The following is a 20,489-nucleotide window of genomic DNA, read 5'->3' as shown; positions in this document are numbered from 1 at the left end:
AAGGCTCTGGCAGAGGCTGCGATCGGGATCTCAGAGAAGCACACACATAAACATGCATACGCGTGCGCACACACACTCGCTGCTCCAGCTATGCTTTCATATCACGCCCTGGCAACGCCCACTGACTGCAGCATATCTCCGTCGGTATCACCAAGGTTACCAGCGGTAGCCAGGGATACCGTCGGAGCCGCCTGTGAAAATGTAGAAAATGGGTGTGGCCTAAGTCCAGTTCGTCGACGCTCACAGCCTCGTGTCAAAAATGCCACAATAAAAGGCACAATGTGATGCTCCACGAAGGCTTTAAAAACTGTCCGACTGCTGTAATTAGTTTCACTGAGCTAATTCTTCTTTCTCACCAAACCTTAAATAATAAAACAGGCTGAATAAGTCAGATTTCACTGAAAAAAAACCCTCCACATTCACCAAGCACATCCTTCAGGTCAAGGATGTGTTGCTAATCCTTCCACAGTCCATCATATTTGTATTTTTTTTTTTTGTGCGCTATGAAGAGTCTCTTTAACGGTCACAAGCCGATTTGCCGCAGCACCAGCGCGGCCGCGCGTAACGAACGGCCCAGGTGTCGTTTGATCTTTTGCACCTCGGCTCGTCTCACCGCGCCTCTTCGCACAATAAGATCAGGCGGACGCGTCCGACCGAAACCGGGGGGCATGTATTAGTCGGGGAGTTAGTTAGCTGATGTGATATGTTTAAGGACCCGAGATTAAAAATTGGTGTTTCCATGACAAAGGAGGGCCTCCGCCGCCGCCCGTGCATTCATGGCACTCACACACAAATTGAGAAAGAATATTCCCAGGCATGCTCCGAGCTTCGCTTTCTTTGCCTGGAGAGGTGTGTGTGTGTGTGTGTGTGTGTGTGTGTGTGTGAGAGAGAGAGAGAGAGAGAGAGAGAGAGACAAGGAGAGAGAAATAGAGATAGAGGGAGATTGCTTTCCTCTTCATTTATCAAAAACACTTGGAATATTTTGGATTCTCTATGGGCGCACTAATACCCCCCCCCCAACCTCCCCCCCCCAACACACGCACATGATAATTAATAAAAGGGATATGAAGAATTAAATACTAATCCATTTCAACACACGTATTATTATTTTTTCCATCATGTTGTTGGGTGAAATTAAAAGACGATAAAAGTACGATGAAATTATTCGTAGATTTTAATATTTTCTAATTTTCTCACCATTATTCTCAACACTTCAACCACCCGCAGGCCCCGTGACCCCTCCCCCTCCCGGACATAGGCAGAACAAGCCCCGGTTATAAAGTCCTGGTTCTGAATTCATCAGATTTGTGCAAAGAGAACCGCTCGGAAACGTGTTTTTTCGCAATTCCACCACTGATGTGACAGCACTCTTAATGCTGACAACACAGTATAAGACCACTGTTGCCATGCGAGGCTTCCTATGAGCAGCAGCGCCGGCGTTTCCACCTCACATCGTTCTGGATGAAGTCGAGCAACAATTCAGTCTAAATAAAACTGCAGTTGCTACTCTATTAAACAGAAGTGTATTGTTAAGAAGCGCTATTAAATCACTTGCGCACCGTTATGTTTAGGGTTTATGTCTCCCCGTGACTTTTATAATGCCTCCTCATTAAACTGCGTGTAAAATCACGCCCTGCTATTGAAATAAAAACACCGCGTACCCGAGAGCGCGCGCGGGGGGGGAAGAAGAGTTAGGGATGTTGCCTGAGGCTGCGCGAGTGTGCAAATCCATACATGACTACACGTTGTACTGCATATATTTGTGAGTGCCAATTAAAACACCGACACGTCTGCACAGCGTCCCCGCTCCAACATCTGATTCGCAGACTTTTGTTAATGGAGCATATTGATTGGCAGCAGATAACTCCGACACAAACGGCACTCGTGCAGTCGCACGTAACAGGAAAACAACAACAACAACAAAAAAAATAAAAACATTTATACAGCATCCCCCACAGAGAAAACTCACCACCAGAAAAATAAAAGATGAGGCGAGCTATCAAACTCACGATCACCGGGGAATCCCACCACTTTCAAACAAATAAATATGTGCCAGAGCACCCGTGCGGCTTCACACATGTTCCGCCGCGCGCGCGCACAAACGCCGCGCACGCCTCTTCCCCGAGCAGCGGTGGGATACAGTAGACGCTGTAATTCACACCCCTGTCTGAGCTAAACCAGAGATTTCATCTACGGGGGGGAAACGCCGCGCTCCTCTATTGCCCCCAATTACTGAGGCCTGGAAGCAGAGTCAACAGCCGCAGTTTTACACAATCACATTGTCTGGGAGGAAATCAGCCCCTTTTCACTTCTGCTTTGAGCCGCGGCCGCCGGCCTTGGGCTTCAAGCGAAAGCCACTTAAACTATCATATTCTGAAAGAGAGCAAAAATGACTTGAGCTCCTTGTGGAAAAGGATTTTATGCAATTTCGCTGAGAGACACCCTCCGCGTTCTTCTTCTTCTTGTAATACTTTCACAGATCAAACAGACACCTTAATCCCGAGAACACACACGGGCTCGTGCTCGGCACTTCATATGGTGGAAGGAAAGCCTATAGGTTCAATTTGTTTGTAATTTGCTGCGTGCGTGCGTGTTTGTGTGTGTGTGTGTGTGTGTGTAGTCGGCGCAGGCTATTCCGCACTCTGCGAGCTCCCTCGTATTGCCATTATACATCACGGCACAGCACCAGCGAGTGGCTGTGTCAAAAAGCCTGCCTCCCTCTCCGCCATATCTCATAGTTACCTCCTCTAACCAAATTACCCCCCCCCCCCCAGCCCCCCGCCTCAGCCGCCCCCTCCTCAGTAGACGCTGAGAGATGAGCTTCAGAAACAGCTGCTTGAAGCAGACGGAGGCCTTGTCCAGCAGCATTTCAGGAGAAATGAGATTAAACAAGCACATTCCAAAAAAAACAAACATCCCAGCTGTTTTATTCCTACCAGGACTCCGAGTCCCCGATATTTACGCGTCACACCTCTCGTCCACTTTGCGGCGATTTACGGGCCGGTTGTTGAACATTTATAACCGGCTGTACTGAACACTGAACACGTGGAAATGCTCCGGCAACACTTCGTTTTATCTATGAAAAGAGGAAGACAAACACCGGACGAGCTGCCTCTTCATCGAGACGCATGAAGGAAACTTTTCTTTTGGGGCACAATAGATCATTATTAACCCTTGACATCTGCGTTACCACGGATCAAATCGCATCTGCAGTACAAACAACTGTGCAACACTTCAAACATTTATTCTGTCTGTTATTATTACCTGTGTTATATTACTTGAATAACCCTTCAGAGCGCCTTTAAATCAGTCCAAAACGGTGCAAATTCTTAGAAGATCAAAATCCATATGGAGGATCAAAGTGTGAGCATCTGGGGTCCATTATGCGCACGGATGAGGCTTTTAGCGAAGCACAAAGGGGATTAATGCCACTGCAGGTCGGTGTTACAACTGTCATGAAATAACCGGGACAGACATAACCAGGCGTCATGTTGCTCAAGATCTCTGCTGCAAGATTAAAATGTGTGTGTGTGTGTGTGTGTGTGTGTGTGATCTTCCTCACGCAAAGCTCGGGAGTAACATGATAAATTGGGATCGCTGGTAACATTAGCAGGTAGAGCAACAACAGCTTGTGGCTCAGTCAGGGCTATGACCTCTATGCACTCTGGTGGGAGGGATGCTGAGGGACGTGGAGAGGGTAAAAGAGGGATAATGATGGATGGGCAGTGGAGAAAGGAGAAGAAAGAAGAAAAAAAAAAAACGGGCGTCGGTCCAAAACACCGGCCTTATCTGATCTGAACTCCTTTCTTACGCTCGGGACTTGTCTTCCTTTCTTAAGTTGGTAAACCTGCAGTTTTAGAGACACGTGCATAACCAACAGTGATTAAAAAAATAAATAAATAAAATTGTCAAGTTCCCCGTTTGGTTCCTAGCTCAGTGTAAAACTCACACCAAACCCCTGTGATCAGCTGTAATTGGAGGGTTACTTTTATGTGGCGGAAAACATTGGACCACTTTCGTTTTCAATTAAGCCCGTTCGGTGGGAAACCCACGGAGGTGACAGCCACCGATTTAGCGAAGACGGTGTGAGTAATACCTCGCGTAACATTCGGAGGCAACGGCAATTTTCAAACCGAGCGTGTCGCGTAACGCTACGACACTGTGAAACACGTTGGCTTTTCAGCCTCACAGACTGAGAGCTGTGTTTTAGTAGTTGCTTCAAACAGGTGTGAGATGTTGTTTATGGTACTATTCTTTCAGAAAGTATCCGTGCTGTAGAGATCCCCCGCAGGGCTCAGGTAAAGCCTGTGCATAGGACTCCACGTCCCCAATTACAGTCATAGTTTTTCTCTGAGTAATATAGATTTCAAATTCCCCACTACAACCACTTTTTTTTTTCCCTCTTAAAATACCTTCAGAAGGTAACAGGTCTTTAGTGAGTCAGGTTTATAGTATAATAGAGACGTGATTTTTCATTCCTTCTTGATAAGTATTTCAATTGAAACGCTCCAGAGTTGCTTCTTTAAGTGATTAATAAAAAATGTCACACTTCCTGCAACCGTTAAAAGCCCTCGAGCGTTTTATTGGAGCGAAACTAAAGCATTTCTGAAATTGCAGCGCTTTTGCTGTTAAACCTTTGCAAGCACAATTTAAATGTGCGAGGACAAAAAACGCGTTTCTGGCCGTTAACTGAGACCTAACTTTACTAAACCGCCGGAATTTATCTGAGGAATATTTCAAGGCTCAAACGCAACAGCGTTCAGCGGTGAGGCAGACGGGCCGATATCAGCCTGCGACCAAACGCGCCAGACATTCAGGTGAGTTATGTAACAATTCATGCAGTTGTCATGAATGTGGAAACACACGCCAAAGTCTTTTTTGCACTAGGCTGTAAGTTGTTATTTTTAAAGTCAGCCTCAAATGGACATTCGAGGAGCAGTAGTTTGTGATCAACAAGCCAGACCACACCTAATAAAAATATAATTATTTGCTTTGGAGGAAGAGAAGTCGAGCTCACTACGTATGGCACTAGTACAACACCGGGCAAGCTCTCCAATTTACACAATTGGCATTTCAACTTAAAAAGCAGCTTTTCCTAAGGCACGCTGGGCCGACCGAGGCCTAATGTTCAATCTTCAAAAGAGGGGCTATAAAAACAGTAATCCCTGACACCTAACACACCTCGGCCTTCGGCGCAAGCGCGTGAGCACCGTGAATGGTCCCATTACATGTGACCGTGGAGCTCAGTGCTTCAGGAAAGTCCCGATTCATTCGTTCCAAACACAACACGGCCACACAAAAAACGACATAAAAACGCATTATGGAGAACTTGTACTTGGCCTTAAACAGCCCGCGCGCAGTGGAGGACTCTGAGTGCTCCCCGTGACCCCCACAAGCTCAGGAACTGTTTGATCAGAGAAAACCTCCGCTGAGCACAGTGTCGCTGCTGGAAAGTGTCAACGCTAATCTGAAAATACAGAAAAACATGCTTTTCAAGAACAAATGTGGACTCAGCCCCCTCCTTTATAACCAACTCCAAAAGCAGTGAAGATACAACTATTGGGCTGTTTATTATTAAATCTATGAGGGGAGAAGAATATATGTTAAATGAAATGGACGTTAGTCCTTATTTATTGCGCTTTAACTATAACTACTCGTACACAACCCCCCGTACAGACCAACATCCCTACGCAACACCATCCAAACAGACTGAGGGACAAGACACCAAAGCTTAGATATTTTCTCCTACAAGTTCTGAGCGAAATGAAGAGATCTGTTGGGAAAAAGAGGCAGAGGTGGATGATGGCTTCATGCTGTCACACACCAGCAAAAAAAAAAAAAAAAAAAAAAAAAAAAGGCCAGAGAGGAGAGGAGAGTCCTATCACATCGCATCAGAGTCAGCTGCAGCCACGCCCGCCCTGAGAGCAAAAACTCTGCTGCTGCTGCAAGGGGAGAGGAGACGAGAGGAGCGGAGGGCAACTAGAGCATAAAGCGAGGGAAAAAAAAAAAAAAACGAACAACCCCTTCTGTTCTATCCCTCCATTAGTCTCTCCTCTCCAGTGTGTCTCATTTCAATCGTATCTCATTGCTCATCTCCTGCCTCTCGACCAGCAATCTCCTTCCCCACTCACCACGTAACCACGTCTCCCAGACACGGCCACGCTCAGGACTTCGTGGAGTGGATTCGCATCCTTGGGACGGAGCTGCTGAGACTACAGCCTGGGTGGCGGGCGGCGGCTTGCGTGGGCAGGAGCGAAAGGGGAGAAAGAGGATTAGAAATGAACTATGGAGACGGAGCACAACCTGACAATAAGTCCCCTCTCCCCAGTGTGTCTGCGTCTGAGTGTCAGCGCGTGTGAAAGAGAGAGGCACAGGATTAGCTTGTGAGAAAAGAAAAAAAAAAAAAAATTCCTTTTGTGTTCCAAGTGATGCTGTCGATCATCGCACTGTAAGAGGAGCCGCACTTCTTGTGTGAGAGACAGAGAAAGGCGGCATCCATGAGGTATAATAGTTTGGTCCGGGGTCGTAAATAAAACCAACAGACGGCAGAGCTATTTCCTCTTTTATCTTTTGCTCCTTCATTCCGATTTGACGCACTAAATGCCACCACATAAAGTGAGACGTGTCAGTGTGGGACACCTGAGCAGCACTTACACAAACATACATGGTGCACTGAGAAACAGCTTACAATTAACCTCATTCTGTATTGATCGCTGCTGGGATCTTCTTTCCTTCCTATAGGCCAGAGGTCAGGGATGGATGTAGAAAAGAGCTTGGAGTTGAAGGACATGTCAGCAGAGCAGATACACGAGCTCGTAGCCTACTCTTGGAAAAAAACTTGTGGTATAAACCATGTAAATTATGGGGAAAAACTTAATATTCAGTATACTGCCATGTTACATTCCTCGATTACATTGCACACATACAAAAAAAATGTCTTTCTATAAATCACACGGCAGGAGCTGAGGCGACACACTTGGACGAAAAAGTACTTTTTTCAATATGGAGGTGACAAATTGCCAAGTATACTCCAAAGCTAAGTTGCAGCATTTATACAAAAAACATTCCTTAACTCTAATGTTGAACTTTCAAGTCCATGTAAAACATGAAACAGGTTGCTCTATTTGAAAGAAGGTTCAGCTATTACCAAACCAAGACCAAAAAACTCCAACAATGACCAATAATGTGAGAGAAAACAAATAAACAATACACTCTTATTTTCTTGATGAATGCGTAGCCCCGCCCTTCAACACACCACATGCTCTAGAGCTGTGGTCTCTCCCAAACTGATGTAGAGATGAAGTAGGTACCCAATACCTCCTATATGGGTTCTACATTAAACTAGTGCTACTTCTAAATATTTATTAGAATTATCATTTTGCATTCAATATTAAGCTATTGAAGTTAAACTTAGAGACTTAGACAGACTTTAATGATGAGCATTTTTTGATTTCGAACGTCAAACATCATGTACTGTTAGCTTCTTTTTTGCAGCGTGCGTCTGGTATTTCACCTGGAGACTGAACAGTCTCTGCAGGGAACCTGACAGAGTCAGTGTGTAATATGCAGCCTCGTGATTGGCTCAGCAGCAATAGGGGCGGGGCCTACTGTGCACAGGAGGCTTAGATTGACAGGTCTAGCGTGGCGCTAACGGCAGCTCGTGTATCAATGACTGAGTGAAGTCCTGAGGATAACGTTTTCTGCCTCCATTTATCCTTTTACTAAAATATGTTGGATTCATGTTAATGTGTATTTAAAGAAATTTAAATTTGGGCAGTACCTCTGCGGACCCCCTAGGGGTCGCGGACCCCCTGTTGAGGACCTATGCTTTTGAGCCTCCCTCCTCCCAAAAAAAAAAAAGATAATCACTGCTTACAATAATGATATAAAGATGAAAATGCTGCAAAATTCCCATTTCCATCCAGCAATTTGTCTTTCACTGCAATTAAACCCATTTCCGAAACAACGACCCCAGGGCCAGATATCTTTAGATATATATCTATCAACACCTGCAGCGGGTGCTGATAGACAGATATTCAGAGGATACACCTGCACATACAGGAAGCCCGGCTATCCACTACCTCACACTGTACTTCCCATGGACAAGGTCATCTGAAAGTCTCCATCACTTCTTGGGAAACAGATTATATAAATTGTGAGGCAGTACCCAAAGCTTTCCCTGTACAAGTTGGCAGACGATCAGTCACAGTGATCAAAGCACTAGATGTGTTTCTTTGTTTCTGCTGCTTCACTCCAGCCCCCACAGTCAGTTATTAGAATACAATATATTATTATATAATATATTACATATGCTGGTACAGTAACAATTCCCAAGATCCTCATGCACTGGCAAAAAAGAAAAGAAAAAAAAAGAACCAAACATAATACAGTGGAAGAGAAAAAGTGATTATTTTTCTATTGCAGAAAACAAAAACAGGAAGCCTTAGTAAGATGAGGAGGGTGTGAGGTTCTGTTATGAGGTGCGATTCCTGCCGCTTAGCTGCCTGCTGCACTAAGCAGAATGATTTTCAACCACAGACACTGCATGTAGACGGAGTCGCAGAGAGGCAGACAAGCTCCGTACATGTAAACAGAAAGGAGAAAGAACAAATACAACTAATAAGATCAGGCTGGGACAAGAGGCGCACATATTTTTTAGTGCGTGTGGAGTTCTGGTGAGCACACATGCAGCGAAAGCAACCGGCAAACACAAAACGTCCGCCGTCAGTCAGGAGCGTCGTTGCTTCCGGGAGCAGGAAAGTGACCTCAGATTAGAAGAGACAACAAAAAGCTGAATTCTTCGCGCCAATTAAGCAGGTTTTAGGAATGTTCCATCCCCTCTGACTGGGCACCGAGCAGGTGGCGACGGTTACGATGACGCCGCTGTTCCTGCTCGAGTTCGGGGCACATTAAGATTCCACCGCGCTCTGCCTCCCTCTCCCCTTTGAGCTCCTCTCGTTTTTTCCGCCATCTTCCCCCCCTCACACCCGCTCCCTCCTGTCTGTCTCTTCCGCTCGCTGTCTCGCGTTGTGTTCTGTTTGTGAGGATTACGTGGGGGGAAAGCTTCCAGATGAAGCGGAAGCTTTAAGAGTACAAAGCCACCTGTGTGGTGGTCCGGGAGGCGGAACGGCGCGGCCAGCCGGGCCGCTGGGGACGCGGGCAGGGTCAGTCTGCGGGTAGGCGGGCGGGGAGGCTTGTTGGGACGGGGGACGGGGGACGGGGGACGGGGGACGGGGAGGGGGTGCCTCGTCCTGTTTCCGAGACGCTCCGCGGAGGCTGCTGGGACCTGCGGAACTGCTGATGCGGCCGGCATCGATCAGTTTCCTGCACGGCCCTGAGGCCTCTGGGACTGGCTGACTGACTGATTGACTGACTGACTGACTGACAGGCGTGCCGGAGGGGGCCGTCCACCAGGAAAGGAAACATTTCCAAAACGGGACCGGTCTAAATTTACTGCATTCTTTTCCTTGATTATGCCTTCTTCTTTTTTTTGTGCTGCCACATTCTTATCCAGCCACACAGATATCTCTAATTACATGTTTGTGCCTTTCATGCTCAGAAGCCGTATCTTCAAAATACTCCAGACATGATAGGAACATTTCTCGTCGTGACCTTGGAATGTTTCTTTGAAATACTCATTTTGACAGAGCGCATTTCCTGCGCTCACCTAGTCCCTTGTCGTCGTGTGCAGTTGCTCAAAAGTGATGCGACTGTTTAAACGTGCGCCAAGCCGTCGCACCGCCGTTTTACTGTGACATCACATCGGTTCGGTTCGTTCCGGCGCATAAAAATAACTGGCTGTAATCACCGCAGAGGTGTTTCCCTGAAATTGACGGGGTTCCGCCGCTCTATTTTCTTGGGTGAATCCTGTTATTTCATCCACTCAAACGAACCTTTACGCTCTGAGCCGGCGCTCCGTGAATGACAGAGCGAGAGGGGAGAACGGTGAGGGGGCTGGTTAAGTGCACTGAGTGAGTGGCAGTAATCACAGCTCTGGTAAAAGCACTCGTTTGGCTCCGCGTAGCATTCCTCGGAAACGCGCAGACTTGCCGATTCTCTCTCTTTCCCTCTCCTCCTCCTGCGTTTCTCCCTCGCTCCGGCTGATAATAGCCCTAGATTGAGTAATTGTGTGTTTGAGTGGAGCTACGCTGCAGGGTGGAACCTGCAATCAGATACAGAGAACGTGCTTTTTTTCGCTCTCTCGCCGTCTGACTCTTCATTCACGCCGCGCCTCGGCAGCCTGACCTCCCCGCACCCGGGCCTCCCTCCAGCCCTGTGGTTCCTGCAGGCCTCACCCCTCCCTTTTTTTTTTTTTTTCTCCTCCCCTCCCTCTCTCCGCTCGCTGCCTATTCCACGCAGCCAGTGAGTGCTCGGGTCAATAACAGCTGTGCGCCGTGCTGTAATTGATGTCATCATTTCAATTTGAGCAGATTACAGTTGAGAGCTGCTTATCGTGTGACCCGGGGTGGAATAACACAGTGTAGGGTCCAGTGGGCCGCCACGCCTGACCGGGCTTAACTGCTGGACTGGCTGGCTGGATGGATGGATGGGCTGGCTCGGCCCACGGCTGCCTACTTTATTGACTTCTAATGCGGAGGTAATGACTGAGTGCGTTCCAGGGGCACGGCTGGCGCAAGCGTCCGTGTCGCTGGCATTTAGTGCAGTTCTGAGGCCGTTGTTGCGATTGGCCCGCCCCTCTGTCAACACGCTCTCACACGATTAACCCCTCAGCTGGCACAGAACTGTGTGTGTGTGTGTGTGTGTGTTCGTACTGTGTGTGTTTAGTGGCTTGGCATTGTTAGGTAACATTACCTTTCATTTCAGGCATACAGTCAAAACATAATTACGGTGAATTAGTGAGACGACTGTGGCGAAGAATGAAGCGCACACCCACAGAAAGTAGAATAAAACACCTGTCTGCGCTTTGGCGTTTCTCCTCGTCGTCGACGTCTGGGTCTTTTCAGTGAAAGCCCCTGAAATAACAGCGGCGCGGTCCAGCGTTCACGTAAATACATCAGAATATACATATATATAATAAAATATATAAAGGATCAGGTCCAATAATGTGCGACGACGGCCACCGCGAATAGAGAACATCTTCCCAGAGCTGGCTGCTTTTATGCAGAGGCAGCGGGCAATACCCTGAACCCTCAACAACACTTGTCTGATCAACGCTTAGGAGCAGAGCTGTTGCTAAAAACAGACAAAGACTGCTCACTAAAGGAACACCGTCTCGTTCCTTTTTCGCCGGTGGAGCTCTGAATCTGTGGGTGTTGTGGAGCGAAAAAGCCGTCTGCCACATTCTTTTCCTTTCTCCTTTCTCTGTCATTTCCCTGACTCTTTTAATACCATCATTAGGAGAGCTCTCCTGCCTGCCGCTACCGCTCCTGGCCAAGAAACACGAGACCGAGGGAGTGAGAGAAGTGAGGGGTGGAGACAATAAGAGAAATGTGTGCGCGCTGGTTTTTATCATGCAGCAGGGTAAGAGATGGCTCAGGGAAACTTTTTCTTTTTCTGCTGCCTCTGCCATTTTCCCGAGCGCCTGACCATATTCGAAGGCGCGCGGCGTGTTTATTGCACGCATGTGTGAAGTTGTGAAGAGTACGCCGCAGCTGTGGAAACACGTGCTTCGGCAGCCAGGTGTGCATCCACCTGGATTTCAGGAGTAAAACCCAAGATGACAGGTCGCACGCTTCCTCTGCTACAAACTCCTGAAGATCACTTCCCACCGTTTGATTTCTGACCTGCGTGACCCTGCGTTCCCACGGTAAACTACGGCTGCAACATGTGTGGCATTTACTATTTTACATGTTATTTAAAAGTTAACTCATTTAACAGTTAGTTATTTTTTTGACGTGATTTGCTTCAGTCACTGTGGTTGCACATGCATTTGTACTCTATGGTTTAGCTTTAAATATAAATATATCTTGGTGGATCATGTGGATATTAAGTATTTATCTGCACGTATAGTTTTTTGTATTTTTTCCGAGGACTTCAGAGTAAGGTGGTAACCAGACAGATGTAAGAATATTTGGACACAGACTGTGTAAATGTGGACAACGTGTCCCCACTTCCTTGCATTGGCCAAACGCTACATCGGTGGCGCCATCTTGCAACTTTGGTGCCAGAGTATGCGGAGCCTCATGGATCTGTGATATCGATGACCCGGCTGCACTTCTGCCAGACTCACTCGCATTTTCGTTTAATTAATACTGTGCTCTGCTCTACCTCACAGATAAATTACAAGTCTCTTGTCCCCCGGCACCGCTTTACAGAGCGGTTGGCATGGCTACTGGTGTGTCGCCATTATGTCACGTCCTGTTTCCATGGCGTCAAATAACTAACTAAGACAAAGCTCATCTAAAACATTGACACATTATATATATTTTTTTACATTATATTACCTAGAAACCATCCTTAGTTTGACCCAAGTCCCATCTACTATCATGTAGCTTATGATCTGTACTGCAGCCAGTCACCAGGGGGAGCTCTACTTGCTTTGGTTTTACTTTTGAGGAGCAGTTGTGCTCCTGTTCCATATTTATACAGTCTATGATTTGGTTACACTGTTTGTTAGTTGACGTTCCATGCCTGGAAGTCACTGAGTCCTTATCCGTAGCGTAGCACGGCAACCCTGCTCTCCAGTACATTCGCAAGTTATAAGCACTTTAGTTTTATGAGGACATATTCACATGAACTAGGTAGATTTCCATCTCCAACATTACACAAAGTCTGCGTCAGAAGCGATAAATAATACAGGTACCTGTCTGGCTATAATCAGCACAAATCAGGGAAATTAAATCACACTTAACCATGTCTACACTAATTAACGGCAGAATATTGTAAACAACTCCTTCCTTCCTAATTGCACCTTAAATACCTAAATCTTGAACTCTGTGATGAATAGTATCATTAGGCAAATGTTAAAGATTGAAAATGTTCCATCACTCTTAATGTCACGTTAAAATGCGCCACAAATGTTCCTATGTGTGTCGACTAATTTTAACAACGATTACCTGGCTAACTGAATAAGTCATTCATTAATGGATCTAGTTCAAACTTTCAAAAAATTGTCTATTCATGATTTTCTTTCTGTCTTTGCAGTTTAGTTGAGTTATTTATTTCTTTTTCAAACTTTTTCTTGGTCACATTGGCCCACGCTAAGTATTTAAGTTTATTTATGAGTCGCATACTTTTTAACACTTTTTGCTCTCAACGGGACATTTGTTTCTGTCTGTGCCCGTGGCTGTTTCAAGGATCAGACTACTTTACCTTGTCAAAGCATGACTAATTGAGGGAGAAACTCAGCACTTTGCAGGGAAAACCTGTTCTGACTAAACCACGTGTAGAAGCGCTGACCTTCGTTATAGACTAGTGGAACTGATTTATTTGACGAAAATGAATAAACTTCCAAAGTGAAAATGAATGCGTCTCTGGCTGAGAGGTTACAGCATTAGTCTCAGACCGTGCAGGCACACTGTGTATAGTGTGACAGTGCCCACATAGCTACTTCAGAGTTTCACAGTGACAAAATTATTTTTCATGAGGAAAAAAAAAGGAAATTGCAATAATTTTGTAACCCTTGATCGCCCATCGCCGTGTCTCTCCGTCTCCTCTGAAGCGAGGCCTCTGCTGACACTTGACATCCAGCGTGAGATGTACACAAATGCACCTGAACTCACACCCACACGTGAAGGAAAACGGGCCAACACCGTCTCAAACACTGTAAGCGTCGCACACACAAATAGGGATTAACAACGAAAGAGAAGTTCGGGAACTGAGCTCCCAGTTCGAGTCAAGTTTCTGCTTCTTTTAGCCGAGATTAACAGAAAAATAAATAAATAAATAAATCTGCAGAGCGCAGGTGTTTCTTCCAATTAAATTTAATGCTAAAATAATTGTTTACAATCCGACGTGAGGTTTTTTTAATTAGCAAAAAATATATTAACATACAGCGTACCTGCAGCTCAGCTAGTTTTGTTGTCTAATATATGCCGCCACCCGCAGAGCAGATCTATAATACAACACCTAGAATAACTCCGCACCTTTAATCTCAACCACTGAATAAGATTATGTTCAAAATGAAACACATTTCGTTTGTGTGTTGCTGCATACGTTAATTAGATGAGCTTAATCCTGAAAACATGCAGTTTTGAATTGCCGTATGATTATTTAACGAGAATTAAAGGCTGACTAGCAAATACTGAAAAATCCCAGATTAACTACGTGCAGCCTTCGTTTTAAACAGGTAAACTGATCTGTTGTTGTTTATCAGTGCATGTGTTCGCAACAGCAAGGCCCTGAAACCGACGCAGCTAAATTCAGCCTTTTTGTGCTTTTCACACTGAGACATTTTACTGTACTGTATATTAAAACAGATGCACTTACTAAAATATACAAGCTGCAAGAAATAATTGTAACCCACCTCCTAATATCAATTAGATAGAAATATACGCCAGTGTTTACGTATGAAGTGGGAGCATAATACGCTTCCGAGTTATTTTGTTTGATGCATACCGTCTGCCGTTCTGCACACAGAAACACAGTCTCAGCTGCAGTTTAATTTCATTTTGCCCTGCACCGAGGACTAAAACCACATGCGCGCACACACACACACACACACACACGCGCTGCTCAGTCCTCGTGGTGTACACTATGCTGCCTCCTCTTAGTCATCCACAGAACTAACCAGCTGATCACAGCTTCACAGCAGTTTCAGCTCCATAGAAATCCAATTCCCTCCAAAGGTCATTTGTCCAGTCAAAGATTTTCCCTTTTTTTCCTGCGCGCAGTTCTGCTCTTTTATTTATAGTCATTTGTTTCATCTCGTAATGAATCTTGTTTGGCCTCTTCTTTTCCTTCCTCCTCTCCATTATTAGTAATATTATCATCATGATCAGTAATATTATTTGCACCGAGTGGCAGCGCAGTGCACAAACAAACTACCCCCGGCGTCTCCGTCGGCGGTGGAGGTGGCGGAGCTGCGTTGTGCGGCTCTGCTGGGTTTACAAAGGCAGATACGGGCAGAGCAAGAAGGCAAAGCTTGGCTGCATTTCTTGGCATGCCCAAAGAGGTTGTAAGAAGTGATTATTAACGACGCGAGCTGTTCAAGGGCAGGGAGAAATTAAACGCGAGCAGACAGCATTAATGTGATTAAATACTGCGTGTACACATTAAACGGCGCTTTTTACAAAGCAAAATGAATAAAATATCAAATGTTTAGGAGTTTAGAGAAATAGATCCATCCTAGAAATTTCAAATAGGCACGATATCCAAGATTATCTCTTGAAAACAGTAATAGTCTACTGCACTAATTGGTTTTAGGCTAAGCTAGCTAAATCGTGAATAGATTAAAACGTAGATCGTATGAAACTAACCACATGCTACTTAATGTTTTCCTGCAAAACTGGTGTGAAAGAGACGACGCACACAGAGATGTTTTCTTGTTGCTTCAGGGGAAAGTGACTTGATTTGTCTCACTAGTTGGGGTTTACAACAAACAGAACAATTAGCTCTGGGAAAAAATGAAAAAAAAAAAAAAATAGACGTTACATTCCAACAAAACATAATAATTAAAATGATTAGTCAGTATTTTTACAAACATGTAACAACGTCCCTGTGATAGACCAGCAACCTTTCCAATGACAGCCGGGACAGGCTCCAGCACCCTAAATGTTTCCAGATAATGGATGGACAGGAAAATGAAACTTGAAGACGAGATTGCCATGTCTGCAAGCTTAAAGTCCTCCTCTCCAGTGCCTCCACTGATGCACTGCTTCAACTCTTTGAGTGTTTCCAAGGGTAAATTCTAAAAACATTGCACTATACGACTAGTAATAGTCCAAAACTGCAGAAATGAATCCATTGCAAACGACACAATTTGTGCATTTTCTTCTCCATCTCCCCCGTTCCATTCGCAGCAGAAACGTATCTGATCAGGAGACTATTATTACATTTAACTGAAACCATATCAACTCGTTAGCACGTTGACATAAAACAGACCGAACATCTAGCGTGGTGGATCACTGAATGGTCCAGCGATTGCTACCGATTGATCTGTTATCTGTAACCAGCTACGCTTTGATACTAACTCCCTCCTTGAAAGGCCCATCACCAACAGGCTCTGAAATGACAGGCGGGAGTAAGCAGCAGCAGCAGCAGCGAGTTGCCACTGGCTGGTGTCAAGCTAAGTGGGCATGTCAGGCCGGTGCTGTCCTGGCTCTCTGCCTGCTCTCTCAGCTGCTCGCTCAGTCCCCAGTGTCCTCAACCCTAAACGGATCCAGTTGCTGCTGTTCAGCTCCAGTGGTGGGCTGTTCTGGCTGACTAATGAACACTTCTCCTAATGAGGGGAACCCCCCCCCACCCCATCAACCCACCCCGCCCCCCAAAATTTAATAATTCCCTGTACATACCCCGATGTGCATATTTCCCCATATTAATGCAAATCTTATTTTTCCTCTGCCCTGCGGCTCATCTCTCACACTTGTCACCTTACACCTCTTCCTCGAGCGTTGGCCTCCATCTTTCCTCTCATCCTCTCATCTCGGCTCCTGCGCACAGTTTTCACACCGTCACTTCTCTCCCTTACTGACAGCCATTCACCAACTGTTTGCCATCTCCTTCCCTTTTTTTTTTCCCTCTATTCATCAGCTCTATTAAAAGCGTTTACAAATCGGGCTCTTTGAGCAACTGCTGCGAAACTAAAATATTTTATGGTGGCAATTTAAATTTGAGCTGCAGTGTCAGCTATTCGTCCATTGATTCTTACCTGCACGTAGTACAAGTCAGCCGAACGCTTTTCACGAAAGCGGCTGGTGATAAATACCGAGGTTTTCTCTGAAATGTCGGCGTAGTCCTTTAATAAACCTCCCCCCCGCCGCCCAGCTACATGAGTGCATTGGAAGGGGCAGAGGACACGGAGGGGGGATAAAAACATGACTCAGGTATTTGTCATGGCGGGGATGGCGTCGGGTCAGGCCTGGTGTTTAGAGGACGAAAGGGAGCAATGCAAATCAAAGTCGACCCCGTAAAAATCTCTGAGCTTTAGGGTCGACCACGTGATCGTGTAATTCCGTCCACACACACATATATACACATACACTAAACAGCCAGGAAGAAAAGAGCAGAGCACAGGTGACACAGCTTGTGCACTTACCAGGCCGTCACAGTTGCTGATAGCCACGGTGGCTCCTGGCGCGTCCGCGATGTCACCCACATACAAGCACTCGTCCTGCAGTGGCTCGGAGTGCCGGACGCCGTCGCTGTCATCTCGCCACTCCATCTTGGCTCCGGGGGCCACCAGTCTGGCGTTGTGGTTCAGACGCAGGTGGAACTCCCGGCCGAAGACGGTGACATTGTAATAAAGTCTCTCCCGACGGGCCACAGGCTCTTGGTTCTCCTCGGGTTCTCGTGGTCCTTCCCACTCATCATTGCCTTCTCCTACCTCCCTCCTCCGGCGCCTACGGGACTGCCCTCCTGCCAAGCGGCCAGCCGAGATGGCGTGCGACAGGAAGCGGCCCTCTGCGTCCACACTGATTGGCCTAACCAGTCCATACTCCCCCAGGACATGCTGCAGGGAGTCTAGGAGAGGGATGGTTGGGTTGGGGTAAGAGATGAAGAAGAGGGAAAGAATGTTATTCGGTGAGTAAGACAGTAGAGAGTAGAGATTGAAGATAAAGCAGGGGGGGAGGAGACGTCATGGGAGAAAAATGGGGGAATAAAGAGTGGAGCAAATGGGGAGTGAGGGTACAGGGTGAACAGAAGGATGGAAAAAGAGATGGGAGGAAAATGAGGGATTAGAAAAATGTCAGGACTGCCATGGAATTATTTATTCTTTATTCCAAGTTGCGTCATAGGGAATTCGATAGTAAATTAAGAGAATAGAAGCGTTAACCTTTCACCCGCGCACACACGCACGCACGCGCCCGCGCGCGCGCGCATACGGCCCCACCCATGAACCCGGAGGAGACCCTGGTGCTCAGGCAGTGCGCGCTTGGAAAGGCAGCCTCAGCAGTGCGCGCTGCGCTCCTGACACCTTCTGTGCCCTTCCAGCGTCACCAGGAAAGCCAGGACAAGATCAAAGTGCTAATTGCGGCTTTCTCACGCCGTTTTATCACTGCAAGCTGCTCGATCCGGAGAAGAAGAAGAAGAAAAAAAAGATTTCTATAACCTCAACACCGACTGAATAGCCTTTAAAAGACAAGCCACGATCTCAAATTAACATCAATCAAGCGCTTAGTATTTTAACTACAGATCACATTTGCTTTTAATCTTTTCTCTCGGCGTGATCAATTATCATTATCTAATTTGCGATGTTTCCACACTGAATTTCCCGCCTGGTGTTTCATTTATTTCATTTGATTAAGAAACACTCTAGTTCTCAGGTGACAGTGACAGTACAGGTGCATTATGGAGGCGACCTGAGAGATGCTCCCCGCGCCCACGCACCAACACACCTGCCCGCTGACACACACACACTTCACTACACACCGAGCCAAGGCCACTTCGCGGTGTCAATGCCATCACACAGTCCGAGACCGTTCCGCTGTGCATCGGTCGTTGAGCGTCCACCCATCATATCTAATTCATAAAGTTTGCTGACAGATAAAACCGAACGCGCACTGTTAATATTTTCTTAAACCTCCATGTTGGAGGGATGATTTGATAATAGTGTGATCTATATGCTGACATCCGACTCCAGCGTCCTGTGACGGATCGATAGATGCGACAGCGGCAGGATCAGATAATGTTAGGCTACTTCCCCGCAAAAAAAATAAATAAATAAAAAATAAAAATCCGACAGTGAGCCGGCGCATCTGATGCCCCTTTACACCCCTAGATAAAATCATCCCCTGGATGAGAAAAAGCAAATCACAACAATGCTTGCACCGCCGAGGGACCGACGGAAAGTCGCTGCAAGAAGCAGGACACAGAGAAGTTGCAAACGCTTGCTACACTGCTTTTTTCCCCTTTTTTGAGAAAAAAAAAAAACTGCAAAAGCATGCCACAAATTAAATAAACACAAGCAGGAGGAACTGGACGGAGCCGTGCTGCTGTTGCGATGAGCTCCACACTTGCAGTGAGCGCAGAATTGAGCCCCGCTGATAAGAGACCATCTAGATACGGAGAACAATATAAACACTGGCCACGTTTGAGTGGACTGTACTCACCAACGCTACTGGCGATGTAAAGGCCGCTGGTGTGCAGCAGAAAGGCCGGGAAAATAATTAGGACAGTAAATCCTGGCGAGAGACCCATGGCAGCTCCGAACTGCGCAGGTGAGAGAGTGGGACTCCGGGCTCCAGTGTGGTGAAGTTCCCCGCCTGGCGCGACCAGCCACGCCACGACAGCAACAGCACAGCAGCCCGCAACTAGACTGCCAAGTGCACCGGGAGAGACGGAGCTCTCCTCCCCTCTCTCTCTCCTTCTCTCCGTAGAGGTCTCTCACTCTCTCTCGCTCACTCACTCTCTCACTCAACTCTTCCCCTCTCTTTCTCTCAACTCCTTCCTCGCATCGCGCTCGCTCCCCCACTCCTCGCCGTGCTGTTCCGAACACTACACTACACTACACCACACCACGCACGCACGCAGGGCACCCGGCTCTCCCACCCAGTCCGCGTCTCCGCTGTGATGTGAGGGGATTTTTCAGAGACTCAACAGACACTGACAGGCCCGCTGACAGCTGACACCAACAAATGCTGAAATGCAAATTGACAAGCGGGCTCATTTATCGCACCTCCGCCCGAGAGCCGCGGCTCAAAGTCGCTTCTGCGACTCGGACGCTCTTTCTGGGTTCATAACCACTGTTCAACTTTTCCGCTCCGTCGCTCCTTGGTTTGCTGCGAGCCTTTCTTAAACTTTCAGCACTCCGTCCTGGGTTTGGGTGAGCGGCAGCGCCCCGTGTGGCTTGCTGGTGGAAACGCAGTATTTTTTATTTATTTATATATATATGTATTTTTTTTTGCAGGACCCAAGGGTCCAATTTGCAGACAAGAAAAAAAAAGAGATAGAAGTCCTACTATAGCCCTAACCTGCGTTGCCCTCATTTAGCACATCATTTATCCACCTCGACCACTAATCTCGAACTGCTGTAATCACCGATGCGCAGCGTAAGGTAAACAACTGATGCCAGCAAAAGTGATTATCTTCTGAAATAGTTTTTTCCCTTTTAGGAACAATTATAATAATGATAATAATAATAATAAAAACTATAAGAACATTTAACTGTCAAATACTTCTTTTATTGCCACATTAAATCATGTTTATTTAATCTTTATTTTATGGCATTTAGCTTCAATATTTACCCACACTTTCAAAGCCACTTAAACCCTATTCGCAGGAGATTAGTTTCACCTGGGGACCTCCGGTAATTTCTAATAATTATGGAGGTTGTCTGTGATCTTAATCCAATGCGAATCGTCCATGTCCGTGATTTGTAAAGCAAAAATTACACCGCAAACTACCTACCATAGTTGTCGTAACACAGAGGT

At 46.4% G+C, this 20,489-nt stretch overlaps 1 protein-coding gene across 2 annotated transcripts in view; it reads right to left on the bottom strand.

The window, feature by feature from the left end:
* LOC125008074 (A disintegrin and metalloproteinase with thrombospondin motifs 2-like) overlaps positions 1–19,825 on the bottom strand; it is a 110,516-nt gene extending 90,691 nt beyond the window's left edge. For both annotated transcript variants that reach the window (XM_047585113.1, XM_047585114.1), the window contains exons 1-2: positions 19,170–19,825; positions 17,156–17,580 (exon numbers count right to left, since the gene is read on the bottom strand). In XM_047585113.1, the coding sequence (XP_047441069.1) occupies positions 17,156–17,580; positions 19,170–19,257 (513 nt within the window). In that variant the 5' untranslated portion in view covers positions 19,258–19,825. The remainder of the gene's footprint in view (positions 1–17,155; positions 17,581–19,169) is intronic.
* Between the last annotated feature and the right edge of the window lie 664 nt (positions 19,826–20,489).

This window comes from Mugil cephalus, chromosome 5, assembly GCF_022458985.1.
Source record: "Mugil cephalus isolate CIBA_MC_2020 chromosome 5, CIBA_Mcephalus_1.1, whole genome shotgun sequence".
Taxonomy (NCBI): domain Eukaryota; kingdom Metazoa; phylum Chordata; class Actinopteri; order Mugiliformes; family Mugilidae; genus Mugil; species Mugil cephalus.
The sequence above is the reverse complement of the archived record's forward strand: the minus strand, read 5'-3'. Positions and strand labels throughout refer to the sequence as shown.